Source organism: Lynx canadensis, chromosome B2 (assembly GCF_007474595.2).
Source record: "Lynx canadensis isolate LIC74 chromosome B2, mLynCan4.pri.v2, whole genome shotgun sequence".
Taxonomy (NCBI): Eukaryota; Metazoa; Chordata; class Mammalia; order Carnivora; family Felidae; genus Lynx; species Lynx canadensis.
The window spans coordinates 33165106-33181696 of NC_044307.1; the positions used below are offsets into that span (position 1 = coordinate 33165106).

Consider the following 16591-nt stretch of genomic DNA (forward strand, 5'->3'; position numbering starts at 1 on the left):
TTCACCACCCTCACATAGGTACCACTCATGTTGGAGACACCCGGAGCCCCCTCAAAGTCACTGAGGCAGGATCCTGCTGCAGGACTGCCCAGACCAAGAGCACACAAGGACCCACACCTGAATGTATACAAACGTGAACACACCATGATGGCTACCCTAGGGGACTTAGGGCCTGCAGCTCAGACCTGAGTTCAAATCCTGCTCAACCACCCTCCATCTATGAGAACTCAGCTCCCTTTACTTACCTTCTCTAAGCCTCTTTTCCAATCTGTAAAACGGACCCATTGTCCCATCCTCCTGGGGCTCATTCCCTATCCTTTTCAGGACTATGCCCGAAAGCTACCTTTACAGGAAGGCCATCTCTCTTTTTTTGGTTTGTTTTGTTTTGTTTCTACTGCACATTTGCTTTCTGACATATTCTATAGTTGATTTATTTATCTCGATTAAACGTTTTCCTATTAGGATAAAAATTCCAAGAGATTTTTGACTCTTTCATTCGGTGCTATATCCACAGCGCTTAGAACAGGGCCAGGCACACCCTGAGAATCAAACTGGCGTTCGTTGAATGGCTGAGGGAACCGAGAGGTTTCTGCACAATGCTCACACCGGTGAGCTTCTGGACTCCCACACAGGGCAGCTGGGGTCAATTCTGTGGGCTCGTCCTAGAGACATCCAGATGGACCCCGAGGTGGCCACAGGCCGGAGGGAAACTCTGCCGAGATCCAGGAGCCCCTTCCCCCCACCATCCCAGCAGCATCAAGGATGCATGAGAGCCCCTTGAGTTTCTCGGATTCTGAGCCCTCCCACACCCAAGGCCTCCATCCAGAATGGCCCTGAACCGCCCCCTCAGACCCCGCCCCCAGGCTCCACCCCCCCCACGGCCCGCCCCACTCCTGCGGTAGGGCCACCCCCCCACCCCCCAGGCCCAGCCTGGCCCCGCCCCGCGCGTGCTCACTGGTGCACTTCTTGACGTGGCTGCCCTTTTTGAGCGCGTGGCGGCTGAGCTTGCAATGGAAGTTGTCCTCCCAGAACTCGGCAAACCAGATGTTGCGCCGGTTGTTGTCCAGCGTGCGGCTGGAGAAGTAGCGGTCGAAGCCTGGCAGGGAACCAACCAAGACGTCACGGCCTCGCGCCCCCCTTCCCCACCTGCCCCCAGCCCTTGCCGCCTCCACTACCCAGAGATTTAGGGATGGCCCAAGCAGAGGGAGGGAGGAAGGGAAGAGCATAGCCTCTGATCCAGGGCCCGGCCGGGGGGGAAAAAACAAAATGTGGAGCTTTTCATTTCATTCAAGATGAAAAGAGCTGTATTAAGTCCCAGGGGGAGCACGTGTAATCTTACAACTGCTGCCTTTATGGGAGAGAAGTGCCCGGTGAGGTGCTTTGCCTTTTAACCACCAGAATGCTAATATCGGGCCTCTGTGAGAAGGAGCCACCTGGGCGTCCTGCGATCAGAACAGAGAGTCTGGTGGGGGCTGACCAAAGCTGGGAGCACCTAAGCTCTCTGGTTCTGAAAAGACCAGACAAGAGAGGGGAGGGGATGACCCAGGTCACACAGCAAGACCAGGGCCTAGATCTTCTGCCTTCAAGTCCAGAACTGCCCCATCATTGACAGACACGGCTTCCTCCTTCAGAATTTCCGAAGAGGACTCACCAACGCAGCTCTAAGCCCAGAACCAGCCCCCGCCCCCCCGGGGTGGGCGGGCTGGCGGGTGAAGAATGCCTCGGCTCTCCTCCCAGTGCCCCTTCTGTATTGATGACTGTTCCAGGTAATGTGCCCACTTGACTGAGCTCTTGGGGGTGGGCCAAAAGTTCCAGAAGTTCAGTAGGGTCCACACCATGTGGTGAGCTTCCTGTCTAGGCCCGGGTTCAAGTGGAGGCTCAGTGGCTGTAGGAGCCAGCTGCAGGAGAAAAGCTGACATCGGTGAGGGACTGGGCTAGGACAGGGTCTCCCAGCCTTGGTGCTCTGGACACTTGGGGCCCCACCATTCTCTGTTGTGGGGAACTGTCCTGTGCAGTGCAGGATGTGAACAGCATCCCTAGACTCCACCCACTCGATGCCCGTAGCATCACTGCCCCCCCCCCCCCCCCAGTTGTGACAACCAAAAATGTCTCCAGACATTGCCAAAGGGCATTTGGGGGTCAAATCACCCCCAGGTGAGAACCACTGCTCAAAGTCCTCTCTAATATCCCAGAGAGGAAAGGGACTTTGTCAAGCAAGTTCTGGGGTTCTGATCCCAGCTATGCGACTTAATAGCCACTATATGTCACTTAATCTCTCTGAGCCTTAATGCATTCATTTACTAAATGTGGATAAAAGTGTCCTGTGGGGTTGCTGAGAAGACTAAATGAGATGTCTACCAATAGCCAGAGTTACTGTTATTTTGTATTTACTATGGCTCGAGGCTGAGAAGGGTAATGTGGAAACTTCTGTGGCCTGTACTCCCTCTGCCTCAGGGCAAAGAGAGAACACTGCTGTGTGACCTTGAGCAAGTGCCTCCCATGCTCCGGCCTTGGTGTCTTGGAAAGTTCGGTAGAGACGGATGTCTGCAGGCCTTCCCAGCTCCATTAGTGCTGGATTCTATTTAACGAAGCAAGAGCAGGGGAGAAGGCTCTGGGAGCCTGCCTCCCCTGTGGTGAGGACAGTGAGATCCCTGCCAAATTGGGCCATTAATGGGAACTTCACGCCTCACTCACAGCGAGGTTCTAGCCAGGGCAGCCCGTCCCTGCCCAGGGTGATTGTGGGTTCTGCCCCAAGAAGAAGGGATGCCGGGCAGGACAGGCCCAACCCCAACACCACCCAGGGCTTGCCAGACCCAGGCAGCCCTGCAGGGAGAACCCTGCCCCCCCACCCCCACCCCCCAGCACCCTCTTCTTGTCACCTGCTGGGAGCTCCCAGCCCCCTTCTGACAGAGGACTTGCCCCAGGCAGGGCGAGGGCCTTGCCTCTTCCTCCCAGATGAGAGAAGTGTTTGGGGATGAAGGAAAGTCCTTGATAAATAAGCTTCCTGTACGTGCCACACGTGCCCCATGTTCCCCACGCCCAAAAATATCTGAGAAGGGAGAAGAAAGGTGCTGAATCTGGATTTGAATCCCAGCGGGGCTGAGTGTAGCCAGAAAGGCCGCGCAGCCTAGAACGTCAGCACAAAGAAGGTGTGGGCCAAGGTGGAGGAAAGAGGCGGGACGCGGGAAGATGAGGATTGGGCGAGGAACGGAGGAGGGGGACGGAAGGAGCAACAGCTGGGGATGACCCCGACAGTGGTGGCAGGCAAGAGCGGCGGGCACGCGGCCCCCAGGGCTGCCGGGCCTACCTCGCACAGACATCCTCTTGGGGAGGATGGTAACAGCGCCCTCCGCCACCTCCTCCAGGTGCAGCACAGGTGCGCTCTTGGAGCCCCAGCTGTCCGAGCCCATCCAGAAGAAGTGGCCTGTCTGGTTAGCCTTCCGTGCTGCCTCCAGCACATGCCTGTGGGAACACACGCCAGCCCAGCCCAGCCGTGTCTGCCCGTGCAACTGCCCCACCCTGGCCACACCTGCTTGGGGGCCCTTGGCTGACCCTGCCCAGACACACACCTGTCCCCCCAGGCCCATCGTTCCCCCTGCCCCACACCGCCTACAGGCCCATGGCCGCCCCCCTCTCAACCCACCCCTGTTCCTGTAGCCCCTGCCTGTCCCTTGGGCCCACCCCTGCCCACAGGCCCAGCATGCTCCCCCAGACCCACTCCTGCCCCCAGGGCCACGTCTGTCCTTGCACCGTACGTGCCCCGTATCTGACTCAGGCCCCTGGAACTACATCTACCCAGCCTGGATCTTCTCGGGTTCATGTCACCCGGCCCTAATCCCACGACCACATCTCTTGGATCCTTTTCACATGTATATGTGTGCACATGCGAACACACACACACACACACACACACACACATCACTTTACACCCTTACTCCTCTGCACTTGGGCCAGCAGAGCCCTCTCCACCCCACCTCTTCCGGTGCCAAAAGCCCAGGGCCTCCAAAGAGCTGCTTTCCACACCCTCCTGGATGGAGGGTGTCACAGTCCTACTGTGACATTGGTCGTAATCAAATCAGGGACCCTAGAGCCCAGCATAGGGCGCGGCCCACAGGAGACGCTCAGGGATGAGAAAACCAAGGAGGACTGGGAAGAATTCCCCCAACCCAGTGCTTCCCATGGGGGGCGGGGGGGGGACGGGGAGACTGGAGCACAGAGGAGGCAAGCAACTTGCTCGGGATTGCACAGCAAGTAAGAGTCTGTGATGCTGGAAACTGGGACACAGCCACCAGGGCTTGAGAGTGGCTGCTGGGCCTGTGCAGGAGGCAGCCAGCTGGGGTGGGACAGCCTGGGGCTGCCAGGGACAAACATGTTTCCAGGCCACAGAGCCCATACCTTCCCTCCTTCAGCATCTCCCAACTCTCGATATTCCCGGTCCCCCAAATTTGCTGCAGCCCCCCACCCGCCAGGGCACATTAATCTAGTGGGGGGGGGGGGTGCTGCTCAGAAGCCACACCCACAGCCCTATTAATACCCACTTGCATTTGGCCAGCCAGAGATGACCAGAGCTCCCAGGCCTCCATCCCTGCAAAGTCACCTGGGTTTATTTTTATTTCTGTTTGCTTCTGAAAATACATGTGGATTTCCAGAAATGCCTCTGCACCCCCCACCCCACACTTCCTGCTACCGGTCCTTCTGGAGTCAGCCCTCCCCTCTGTGGGATACATGGCCCAGTGCCTTCATCTCTCCCTCCCAGCACATGGGTCCATCTGAGCTAAGCAGGGGGCCTAGAGCGGGGTGCACCCCTGGGTGGGGTATGGGATCTGAGCGCCAGGCTTTGGGGTGGGGGCGGGGACAGGAATGCAGGGACCAGTGATTTAAGTGAGGCAAAGGACCTCTGAAGGGGCCCTCCTGCCCCAGGAGCTGGCAGACCTGTGGGTAACAGGAATGTCCTGGGGCAGAATTTAAGGGGCCTGAAAGCCTTGAGGGGGGCAGGAGCAACTTCCGGGCTCAGCAGCCTGACTCCCCCTTCCCAGCTTTTCACTGCCTGAGATACCTCCCCCTTAGAGCTGGTCTTTTGGCTTTTGAGGCCTTAATGATCTTCCAGAACTTCCCCCTCCTTCCTTGCAGGGACCTGGCAGTGACTCCTGGGGGAAGTCTGTTTTGCTGCAACTCAGGAGTCCAGGATGGGGTCCTTACCGAGTGGGGAAAGTGTCGGAGGGAACAGGACCCAGATGGACACTGGGTAGCAACAGGGAAGGAGGCGCATGGGGGCAGGGGCAGACAGGGGGCCTTGGCCGGGCTGGAGGGCAGGGGAGGCCTGAGGGCACAGCACGCTATGACGCCTCAGGCCAGCTATCTGAGGGAGGACGTCTGGGGAGAATCACACCTACCGTCTCATCCTCCTCTACAAATGCAGGGCCATGCCTCCCCCACCAGACTCTGAGCTGCGTCTCCCCCTCAGGCTGAGGCTTCCTGAGGGCAGGGCTGTGTCTCCCCTCCCCAGACTGGGGCTCCCCGAGCTCAGAGCTTCTGTCTCTCCCACTCAGGAGAATTGCGGAGGTCTGGCCCCCCCCTTGGCCTTGATATCAGTCTGAGAGGTAGTAGCAGGGGGAAGGGCAGGAAGAAGGGAAGTGGGTTAATAGGGGTGGATACTCAAGGGTCATCTTTGAAGTGCTCCCGAGATTCTGACTCAGGACGAGAGGGAGATGTGCAGACAGGTGAGCTGGCCCAGCATTTATACTGTGTGGTCGTCGCACCCAAAGCCCACCCATTTCCTCTGCAAATGCTCAGGGAGGGGACTGAGGCTCAGGGGTGAGTGTGTACCCAAGCAGGACTAGAACCGCAGCCCAGGCCTCTTCCCACTGCTCCAAGCTTTGTCCAGGAAAGGAGGCAGGGGCTCCCCACACACTGGGCACCTGCTACGCAGGACTCTGCTCTAAGCCCTTTATGCACATTCTTGCATTCAGTTCTCAAACCTCAGGCAGGCATCATTAACCCCCCCACCGTCTTTTAAGCAATAAAGAGGCACAGAGAGGTTGAGAAGTTTGCCTCAGGTCACACTGCTAGGAGGAGGGAGAGCAGGATTAGAACCTAAGTGCTTTGGCTCAAAGCCCAGGACCTTAACTCCTCTGTTAAAGTACCGGCTTACCCCGGTTGGCAGAACGGATGTAGGAAACAGAGTAGGGGAGGCGGGAGGGGTGCCCATTAGCAATAGCCTGCGCCCCAGCCTGAGGGGTCTCCCAGCTCACACACTTACCCACTTCACCTCTCCGGATCCTAGGTGGGGTCAGGCTTGTCTAGCAAGGTCTCCAGCAGGACCTGCCGCTCTCCCCGTGACTGGCTCCCGAACCCCACCCCGCGGCCGCCTGCCCTCACCTGATGTCATCCTCATTGGCAAAGATGATGACCGCCCTGGCATTTGAGGTCTCCAGGAGGCGCCGGATGATCTTGTCAAATTCCCCAGGCTTGGGCTCCCGTGGTATCTTCACCGACTGAGCAATGCACACGCCCCCTGTGGGAAGGGCACCAGTCAGCCTGGGTGGGGGAGGGGGGGCAAGGCAGCATAGGTCTGTCCCTTCTTCACCCCACCCCCTCGGACACACACTCACTCCAGGAGACGGAGGCCAGGGGCTGCCCTTGGCCCCCCAGCTGGACCCCTAACTCCAAAGTCCTGATTTCTAGGCACAGGCTGTGTGGTTAGAACAGCCACAGTACAGGGGACCTGGGTGGTTCAGTTGGTTAAGCGTCCGACTGCGGCTCAGGTCATAATCTCCCGGTTCACGGGTTCGAGCCCTGCAGCCGGCTCTGTGCTGACAGCTCGGAGCCTAGAGCCTGCTTCAGATTCTGTGTGTGTGTGTGTGTGTGTGTGCGCGCGCGTGTGTGTCTCTCTCTCTCTGCCCCTCCCCCACTAGTGCTCTTTCAAAAAATAAATACAGTGTTAAAAATTTTTTTTACAACGGCCACACCACAAAGTTCGGTTCCACCACTCACCAGCTGGATGACCCTGGACATGTCACTTAAGTTCTCTGTGCCTCAGTTCCCCCATGTATAAACAGGCTGCTAGCAAGAGACGATACAGCAGTGTTGAGGAGCTGGGCCGCCTAGGTGTCAACCTCAGCTTTGCTACTTACTACTTACTGTGTGACCTCAGGGTGGTTACTGAACCTCTCTGTGCCTCAAATACATCATCTACAAAGTGAAGATACTACTACTACTTACTTTACAGGGTTGTTACAAAGCTAAGTGAGTTAGTGCACATAAATGCAATAATGTTTGGCACGTAGAGAGAGTGCTTAGTAGACGTTGGTTATTTTCATTGAGGCCACCTCCTAAGGCGTCGTGGAGCCGTAAACCTGAGAAGACAGCAAGTTGCCCACCCTGGGCCATTGCCGCCCCCCACATCCACATCCACGCGCACCTCCCAGGGCTCTTGTCCCCGGGCCGTGTGCTCATCAACAGGCCCCCTCGGCAAGAGCACCGTGTGGCTGCTGGCTCGTACCCGTACATCCTGCGTACGTACGAGCCGGGACAACCGGGTACATCCCGGGCACATCCCGGGCCGGCCGGCCATCCAGGTCTTCCCAAGCTCCTCTCCGGGCACTCACAGACTCCTCCGTAGGTAGGCTCCCCAGCTCCCACTCCACTCCTTGGCCCTGCAGGGTGCCTCTCCCCATCTTATTCGTGAGCAAATTCCCAGCTGGGAGTTCAAGGGCCATTCTAACACAGTGCTTCAGGAGGAGCTCGGAAGGGGTCAGGGAGTCTTTGGGAGCCCCCCTGTCTCTCCTTCTTCCCTGGCCCACTGCCTGCCTGCCTGGGTCCTGGGTGAGGGGGGGGGGCGTGGGGGAGACAAGAGGCCAGGGCCTGCCTATCTCCTGAGCTCATTCCCCTACAAGAAGCCCAGCCCCATACCTGCGGGAGCATCCGGGAGGCAGCGTCAATCTGAGGGCCAGGTTCACAGAATCTGTGAGGCTCACAGAAACCCTGGGAGCACTTTAGACTTTCCCCAGCCAGTCCCCAGCCTTTGACATGTCTCTCCAGGGCCGGCAGGAGACAGGTGTCATTCATGCATCCAAATCCCACCTGATCTGGCACAAAAGCACTTGTGGACCACTGTTTCTAGTATCAACGGCACCTGACAGACGAGGAACCTAAGGCTCAGAGGAAAGAAGTAGCTTGCCCAGGGCCACACGGTTCCCTGCCCCTACTGGGATACAGAGCAGGGGAGCCCCCAGGGATTAAGAACCCCAGGGCCCCGGGTGGCAGAGTCGGGGCTCGGCGGATAGAAAAGTGTGGGGGGTTATTCTTAATGAAGCAGATCCTTTATCGAAGACTGTCGGCCTCCTCTGGGTTCTGCTCAAGGGTCTCAGCCCAGCTCCACCCCAAACAGGATCCCTTGGGGACCCAGCAATGCCTCAAACCATCTACCTTGGTTGGGCACCCGGCTGCTGCTACCCCTGGGCTTCCAAATGGCCTCTCTGCCCATGCCGAGGCCACCTGATGCTTCTGCACAGGTTCCACGCACCTTTGTGTGGGGGCCTGCACTGCGAGGGGCCCACAGTTCTGGGACACACACCCTACCCCACCAGGAAAAGTATCAAAACCCAAGCCCCACCACCCAGGAAGGGCTTCTACCCTTGGGCAGGGAGGGAGGTGGCAACCAGGAAGGGCTGCCCAAAGGCAGTGACCTGAGCTGAGTCTGAGGGAGGAGGCGTAAGCAGCCAGATGTGGGACACTCTGGGGAAAAACAAGGTACCCTCACTACAAGAGGGGTTGCTCTGCGCCAGGCACCTGCCAGGCCTGGGGCCGCACGACACACGGGCACGCTCACGTCCCTGTCCCCAGGAAGTAGACCCCCTGGTTCTCCGCAGCAGGCAAAGCAGCCCTCTGCCCCTACCCACTGACCAGAACCCCCCTCCCTTACTTTCTGCCTCTTTGGGGCAGGCGGAGCTCCTCAGGTCTCTCCTTAGGCACCAAAGAAATCCCAAGCGCTACAGAAGACCATGGTCATCAGAGCTCATGGGAAAGAGAGAGGAGGAGGGAAGGAGGGAGGGTGCCTGGGTAGGACTGGTCCCTCCAGTCCCGGGTCCTGCAGAGAGAGCCAAAGGGAGCCAATCTGCTGCCCACGGCGCTGGCCCTGCACTAATGGCAGCTGGGTAGACCCTCTGCTCCCAGCTAAACCCTCCATATGGTTCCTTTCCAGTTAGAAAGTGGGCCAATTGTGACATTTCCCCCCCATCTGGAGAGACAGATGGACAAGGGGAGGCGGCTGGACGGGGGGGTAAGAAAGAGCCACCTGGCTCCAGGAGGGAGGAGGGGGGGTCAGGGCAGAAGGGAGGGAAGCAGGGAATGGGAGCGAATTGTTCTCAAACAGGGAGGAACTCACAGATAAGGCGGTCTTTCTGGGCCATGCCCCCCCCTTCCCAGGAGGATCCATGGGATGGTCCTACCTGACACCCCAGGGCATATCTTGCACGCTTCATTTTGCTGGTGAGAGAAGAATTAAGTGACCACAGCTCCGTCAGCTAGAATGTGAGCCACAAGGTGCCTGAGATGGGAGTATGGTCTGAGCAGGATACTCTTACAACCCCAAGGGAGGGAGGGGATTGGAGGGGAAGTTTGGGGGGTTACGCAGAGCTCAACAACAACCGTGAACATTTATGAAGCGTCTGACGCCCGGTGAATATTATTCTGCAAATTTTACAAGGATTCATTCATCTGGGGTGTCGTCGGCACATCGCCAATTTCTAGATGAAGAAACTGAAGCACAGAGAGGTTAAGTGGCTTCCCAAGGTCACACAGACAGTCAGTGGCGAGGTAGGGGTTGAAACGCAAGCCATCTGTCTCCGGCAACCGCCCCTTCTGCCAGTCCAACGTGTCATGGCTTGGGCCACGTGGACAATGGGTTGGGGTACAAGGTCAAGGGTACATCCTGCGGGCCACAGACATGGGCATGTCTGAGCACACTGCCTGCTCTGGAGTAAGCGCCCTCTGGTGTCCCTGTCCCAAGGTGAGAAACCAAGTACCCACAGGGTCCCTTTGCGTGGCTGCCCAATTGTCCGCACGGCTGCTCCGGGGACCCCCGAATGGGGGATTAAGTGGCTGGCTCACCAGGGGCTCTGCTGACATGACGCAAGCTGTCAGTAGTGAGCGGCACCGAGGACCAGAGTAGCCTCAGAGGGACCAGCATTTACTGAAACGTGCACTGCAGGCCGGGCGTGCAACGAGTCCTCACACACCCTGGGGCGGGTGCTCATAGCCCCATCTTACAGAGGAGGACTGAGGCTCGGAGGTGCTAGGTAGCTGACGGAGCTGACACGGCCAGTAAGTGGGACTGCAATCTGGGTCTGTGTCCAAACCCTCTCTTAGGCCGAGAAAGAAAAGGCCTGGGTCACTGGGTCTCTCTTGACCCCTACCTCCTGCCACCCCTCCCCGGCCCTGGAAAGACTCCAAGTCAGACACCAAGCCCGCCAGCCCTCTGTCCCCTCTGTCCCCTGTGCTGTCCCCGAGGCTGCAGCTCCATCACCATCACCATGGGGACCATGGCCAACGCTCCCTGGGATGCCCTCTTCAAACCTCTCTACCGGGGACGGTGCACTTGTCTGCACCCCCTGCTCCTCTCCCCATGGCCTCTCTCAATGGATAAAGTAATAATCCAAGGGTCCATACGGAGAGCACATATAATTGAATTAAGCCTAAGTGGCAAAGAACACTCTCTGATCAGAGGCTGGAGCCTCCTACCTCTCCCAGACTCCAGGCGCAGGATCATAAGAAGGAAGGGGACACGCAGGAGTCTGGGTGTGGCCCCTTAAGCCCCCCTTGGCAAGCCCCTCACTCCACACCGCAACCTCCCAGCCCCCGGCAAGCACCCCAGCTGCCAGCTACAGGCTCTGATGCCCGCCAAGTCAGTGCCTCCGCTCACAGGGCCAAGGGCAGGAAGCCACAAGCACTTGCCAAGAACATCTGAGCACATGCGGGCGTGGGGACCTCAGAGACCTCCCGGCCCGAGCTGGACAGGGAGCGAGGAGGATGAGGCCAGAGAGGAGCAGCGCTTTGCCCAGGGGCACACAGCAGCTGGGGCAGACCCCCCCTCCCGATGAGGCTCTCACCGCTGCACCAAGGGGGTTAAAACCCAGGCCAGCCTTCTCACTGCTTCCCGCCTGCTTTGTCACAGCGTAACAGCCCAGACTAAACCCACAGTGAAGGCTGGGGCATCCCCTCGCCTCCCTGGGCCCCCGCCAGCCCCCTCACCCCTCCAAGCTCCCTCCTGCAGTGAGTGCCCAGCGCACCCCCAGCTACGGTAGCACAGAGCCTGCCCTATCTCCACACCTTCCCCTCGTCCTGTGCCGTCCCACCTGCCAAAATGGACTTGTCCTTGGTCCCGTCCCTCCAGGCCCTGCCTCTACTCTGAGAAAGCTGGACAGTTCCATGAGGGAGTATCCAAGGAACACTTTGGAGACCACAGGGCGACATCCGGTAAAGTGAAGTGTGCGGATTGCCTACAAGCCGGCCCGCCCCCTTCTGCGTTCCTCCCCAGAAACGCACACATGGGGAGGGGGAGCCGGCCAGACATGTACCACAGCGCTGTTCGCAATAGCAAACAAACGGAAATGACCTAACTATTTTACAACAGAAGATCGGACAAATGGGTGTTTGCCCGATGGAAAGAAAACAGCTCTCGTGTGTCGGCCCAACCAAATCCTGGGAGGACACAAAGTCGCTCGAAAAGGCAAATCGCAACCTGATCTGTCCCATTTGTGAGGGATTTAAAGACCGCATATAATAAAACAAGATGCGGTCTGTATGGAGACGCACGTACCTCTGAGCAAAAGCTGTGTGAAGGCAGGAGCTTCTGTCTGCTAGATTCGTCGCGTGCTTGGTAAACGTGGACCCCAGGACCCAAGCGAGACAAACCTTCCAGGCACAAGTGGCAGTGAGGGCGTTCCAGTCCTCACGTGTGCAGCCTGATGGAGAACATGCCAGGGCACACCCCAGCCTCCCTATTTCATCTGTGAAATGGAGCTACTCAGCACTCGCAGCCCAGTGGCATCCACAGTGCACGGGAGGGGAGGGGTGGGGGGTGCCTGTCTGGGACCGCCCTTCTCCTGCCAGCCTTCTGGCTCCCGAAATCCGCTCTTCCCCTGAGAACAGGCCATGAGCTGGCCAGCTGTCCCCCGTGACTCCCCCGGGCTCCAGGCACCTGCCCCAACTTGAATGTGACATAGAGACTCCACTAGCAAAACTTGATATCGGTTGCCTGTTGTATTTTGTGGTCTCTGAGCCCTTTCCATTTGCGGCCTGGTGACCTTTCCCGGTGTTCTCCAGGCCCAGCCAAGGTATCTGTGTCGGCGTCTGCCTCCAACTACACTCCCCAAGGGCGAGGCCGGGCCTGTGCATTTGTTCGTTCGTTCATTCACTCATCCATCCATCCGCATTCATTCACGCATGCATGCATTCACTCGAGAATTGCCCTGCTCCGTTCCTGGCACAATCAGATGTTGAGAAGTGATAAGAAGTAAAATTCCTACCTTGGAGCTCACGGTCTAGCTGGGAAAGAAAGCAAGACCAGCAAAGACAGCAATGAGCCCGAGGGAAAATGCAAAAGGACCGGCCCTCCGGGCCAGCAGGAGCACATGGCAGAAGGCCCACCGGTGCCAGGCCCGCTGCCGGCTCGTCCACGCTTCACGCTGCGTTCAACAACACACTGTGCCCACATGCTACCACGATTTTCCCTTCACTGAGTCTACAGATGTTTACCGAGCTTGTTAGGTACCGGGGAGGTTTTCGAGGCTAGGATACAGCCGTGAGGAGGACAGAGCCCCCCACCCTCATACAGCCCACTCACAGTGGCAGAAAACATCTCGGAGGCAGGGCAGAGGAAGAGACGAGAAAGTAGGGTGATGTGAGGGCGGGAAGTGGGGGCCGCATCCCCTCATTCCGCCCGGTTTTGTCCTAGAGGACGGGGAAGTTCAGGCCAGGCCGTGCAGCTTAAGAGGCACAGATTTGGACTCCACTTTGACTTTTCCCTAGGAGCTGCTGCCTTGCCTGACAGCCAGGAACTCAAAACACTTTGGACTTGTAGATCCCATCCTCAAGTGAGAGCTCGCTGTTGAAATGACCTCATTTCTCTGTCCTCCACTGCCTGGGGTTGTACGCGCTTGTTTGAGGCCAGGGACGTGGAAACCCACGGGCACTAAGGGATGCCCAGGGGGCGTCAGCCAGCCAGATTTCCTGCCTGGAGGGGTCTCCCTAATGCCCCCGTGGACTTAGGTTCACACACACTGCACCTGTGCCCACTTTTTCCTCCTCCCCACACCTCCCTGTCCCCTGCCACATGGCTCTCCCCACTCGACCTGTCTGAATAAGCATCCCCGCGATCCTGCCACCCCCCAAGCAACCCCCAGATCTCCTCCCTCCGCAGCACCCCCACTTACGGGCTGGGCCCACCCTGGAAGCCAGGGCAGGCAGAGAGCAAAGGCCCTCCCACCAAGGCAGCTAACCCCAAGCCCACGAGGTGGGGCAGTCAGGGGACCTAGGCTCCCTGGTTCCTCCCCAGAGGCCTCAGCCACATCCTCCAGGCTTGGGCATCTGTCTCTTCCTCCAAATCTCATTCCCTCCCTCACCAGGCCCTGAGAAAGGAGCTAAGCGGCCAGCACACAGGCAGAGGGGTGGGCAGAGTGGCCAGGATGGGGCACCCCAATCCATAGCACTCCCTGTCCTGGGAGGACTCCACATCCACTCCGTCTTTCTCCAGCGCCCAGAGCCCTGGGATCACACTCTGCAACCCAGGATGTCCACTTGGCCTAAACAGCACTGGGGGGCTGGGCTCCAGACTAGGGAGGAGAAATTTTCCCCACGGCTGAACCCACCCTTCCCCTCACGGTACAAGCTGGCCGCTGCAGGAGGCCAGCACAGACATGAGCTCCTCTCCTCTTTCTCTTTTCCTTGCTTTTTTCCCCCCTTTTAAATTTAAAAAGAGAGAAAAACAATGAAAAGACAAATCCTGGGAAATCAAGTGGAAAAATCTACATCATGGCAAAATGTGAAGGCAGCAAATTGCAACAATGGAGAGAAAGGTGGGGGGAGTTGCACAACCCGAGGGGGGGCCCCCAGGTTCCTGGAGGTTCTAGCAGAGAGGGAGGTGGGGGAAGGCACGAGGGAGGCTGGGAGTCACCCCAAACCATACGGACACACACACGCACGCGCGCGTGGCCCTGCTCTCCTTCCTCCCACTCCAAGAGCCAGGCCCTCTCCCCAAATGCGCTTTCAGGAAAGGAAGGTACTCAGAGGGTCAGTGATGAATCCAGAGCTACTTTTGTTTTCAGGCAGCAGAGCCGGGCCTGGAGGGTGATTTGAGGTCAGGAAGATGCCCAGGCCCTGGGAGAAGGCCCCTGGCCCGTGGCTGTTCCAGGGCGAGTAGGGCTGCGGGAGAGGGTGAGGGGTGGGCCCGCACTGGGCCCAGTCTGACCAGCTCTGGCCCCAGCTGGGCCTGGGTCTCCACAGGGGGCTCGAGGCCTCTGGGGGGTGGGGGTGGGCGGCAGCTCAGGCCGGGTTCACGGCCACTGTCTCTTTCTGCTCCTGTTCCCAGACCTACTCCCCACCCTCTAGCCTCCACTCTAGCCTCCGTCTGACACATGGCTCCTTCCCTACAACCCTCGGTGGCTCCATGCGTGCGTGTGTGGGTGGGTGTGTGTGTGTGTGAGAGAGAGAGACAGAGACAGAGACAGAGACTTGAGGTCTCACCTCCTCCTCAGATCTGCAACATCCAGCCTTACTCAGGTCCCTACGAGAATCTGCCATCCGACCACAACTGCTGCCCCCACAGGCCTCTGCTCCCTCAGCCAGGGGGCTCCCACCCTTGCAGCCCTTCCCTCACTGGGCCTTGGTTACCTGCATCTCTAGTCAGAGCCCCAAGGGGTCCCGCACTCATGCCACACCTGCGCGGGAGACAGGTACTGATTCACGCTTGCCGGATGAACGAGCCACTGAGTGCCGGACTGATGGGGACGGAAGGGACAGAGGGGCAGGAGCCACCAACACGGCTGTAGGGGCAGAGGCTCTGCAGGAATCCAAGGTGAGCACCTGTACCTGCACAAACCCTTCTAGCTCCTCTGGGAGCTCCTGACGCCTGCAGCCCACTGTGACCTCCCCTCTGAGCCACCACCTGGTCAGGCCAAGCGCCCGGACATCTGTGCGCACAGGCACTGGGCACCCACTCTGCGCCTGGAACCTACTTCATGCCAGGCTACAAAGATAAGCTGCGCACAGCATCTGCCCTTGTAGGATTCACTCGTGAGCTCCATGCACACACCTCACACACACCTGGACATCTCTCTCAGTCCTGCCTTGTCTTGAGATTTTATTTCTCCACCTAAATGCAAATTCCTCGCTATGGGCGCTTAGGAAACACGCAGGCAAAAAAAGAACAAGCAAAGGGGCACCTGGCTGGCTCAGTTGGTAGAGCATGAGACTCTTGATCTCGGGGTCGTGAGTTCAAGTCCCACACTGGGGGTAGAGTTGACATTAGAAGAAGAAGGAGGAGGAGGAGGAGAAGGAGGGAAGAAAAGTATAAGATAGCCATGCAAACTGGCAGGTCCTCAGATTCTGGAAGACAGCAGGGCCAGTAGAGAAGGGCATGAAATAGAGTATCTACCCTCCCCACTGTGGCCAGGATGACTCCAGCCCTAGGGAGGTAGTGGGCCCACTGTGAGAGATTTGGCTGGAGCCAGAAAGGGACCAGGTACCAAGGGACAATGAGGATAAGACAGTCATCCAGTATCCCGCCTGGAGGTGCCTCCTTAACGTACCCCCAAGGTGTGTGCAAAGGATGAACACTGCACCCGCATTCAGCTTCCTCCGCCCCTCCAGCTCGAGGCAAAGGATGCAGGCTCCACGGCTTACTCACTGTGTGACTTTGGACAAGTTACTCAGCCTCTCTGAGCATCAGACTTTCCATCTGCAAAATGGGAAAGGACTTAAAGAAACTGTACCCGGTGGAGTGGGAGGGAGGCTCAAATGCGATGGAGTTTGTGAAGGCCTGCGTCTGCCTCCTGGAGCCAATGCCTCCGGGGAGTCGGTGAGGCCAGTGGGGGTAGAGGCTGCCCCAGGAGGAGGGCAGGAGCAGGGAAGGCAGAGACCTCATCACCCAGCTTGGGCCAGGACCCAGGGCTAGTGAGCGAAGCCCTGGGGACCAGGGGCACCGTGATAAAGCAAGAACTGTCCCCGGACACAGGGTGCTGGGAAGAACCCAGGACCAAAGCTTGGAAGCCCAGGGACTGTCCAGGGCAGAACATACATGCTTCCTTTCCTGAACAATCTCAGCCCCTGCCACCACTCCCAGCCACCCCCCTACACACACACATGCATTCATGGCAACTCACCAAGCAGCTTCGGTGGCCCCTCCAGTGAGGCAAATCCTGTCTTTCTTCTGAAACCCTCTCCCTCTGCCTCCACTCTCATCCAGCCCTGCCCGTGTGGAGAACCGGGCTGGCTCTGGGGGTGCAGGGGACACGGGCATCAGAGAGCTGGCCTGGTGTGACACAGGAGGCTGAGTCTGGGCACAGCAGGGCCCATGTCCCATTTCAACCAGCTA

General features: G+C 58.4%; 1 protein-coding gene and 1 non-coding gene across 3 annotated transcripts in view; one reads left to right on the top strand and one right to left on the bottom strand.

Moving 5' to 3' along the window:
- The window catches only part of GRM4 (glutamate metabotropic receptor 4), a 104029-nt gene that overhangs the window by 29519 nt on the left and 57919 nt on the right, over positions 1-16591 (bottom strand). For both annotated transcript variants that reach the window (XM_030315286.2, XM_030315287.1), the window contains exons 3-5: positions 6379-6514; positions 3308-3462; positions 956-1096 (exon numbers count right to left, since the gene is read on the bottom strand). In XM_030315286.2, coding sequence (XP_030171146.1) covers positions 956-1096; positions 3308-3462; positions 6379-6514 — 432 coding nt within the window. The remainder of the gene's footprint in view (positions 1-955; positions 1097-3307; positions 3463-6378; positions 6515-16591) is intronic.
- Positions 15439-15511, top strand: TRNAK-CUU. Its single transcript has one exon. It is a non-coding gene; the product is annotated as a tRNA-Lys (tRNA).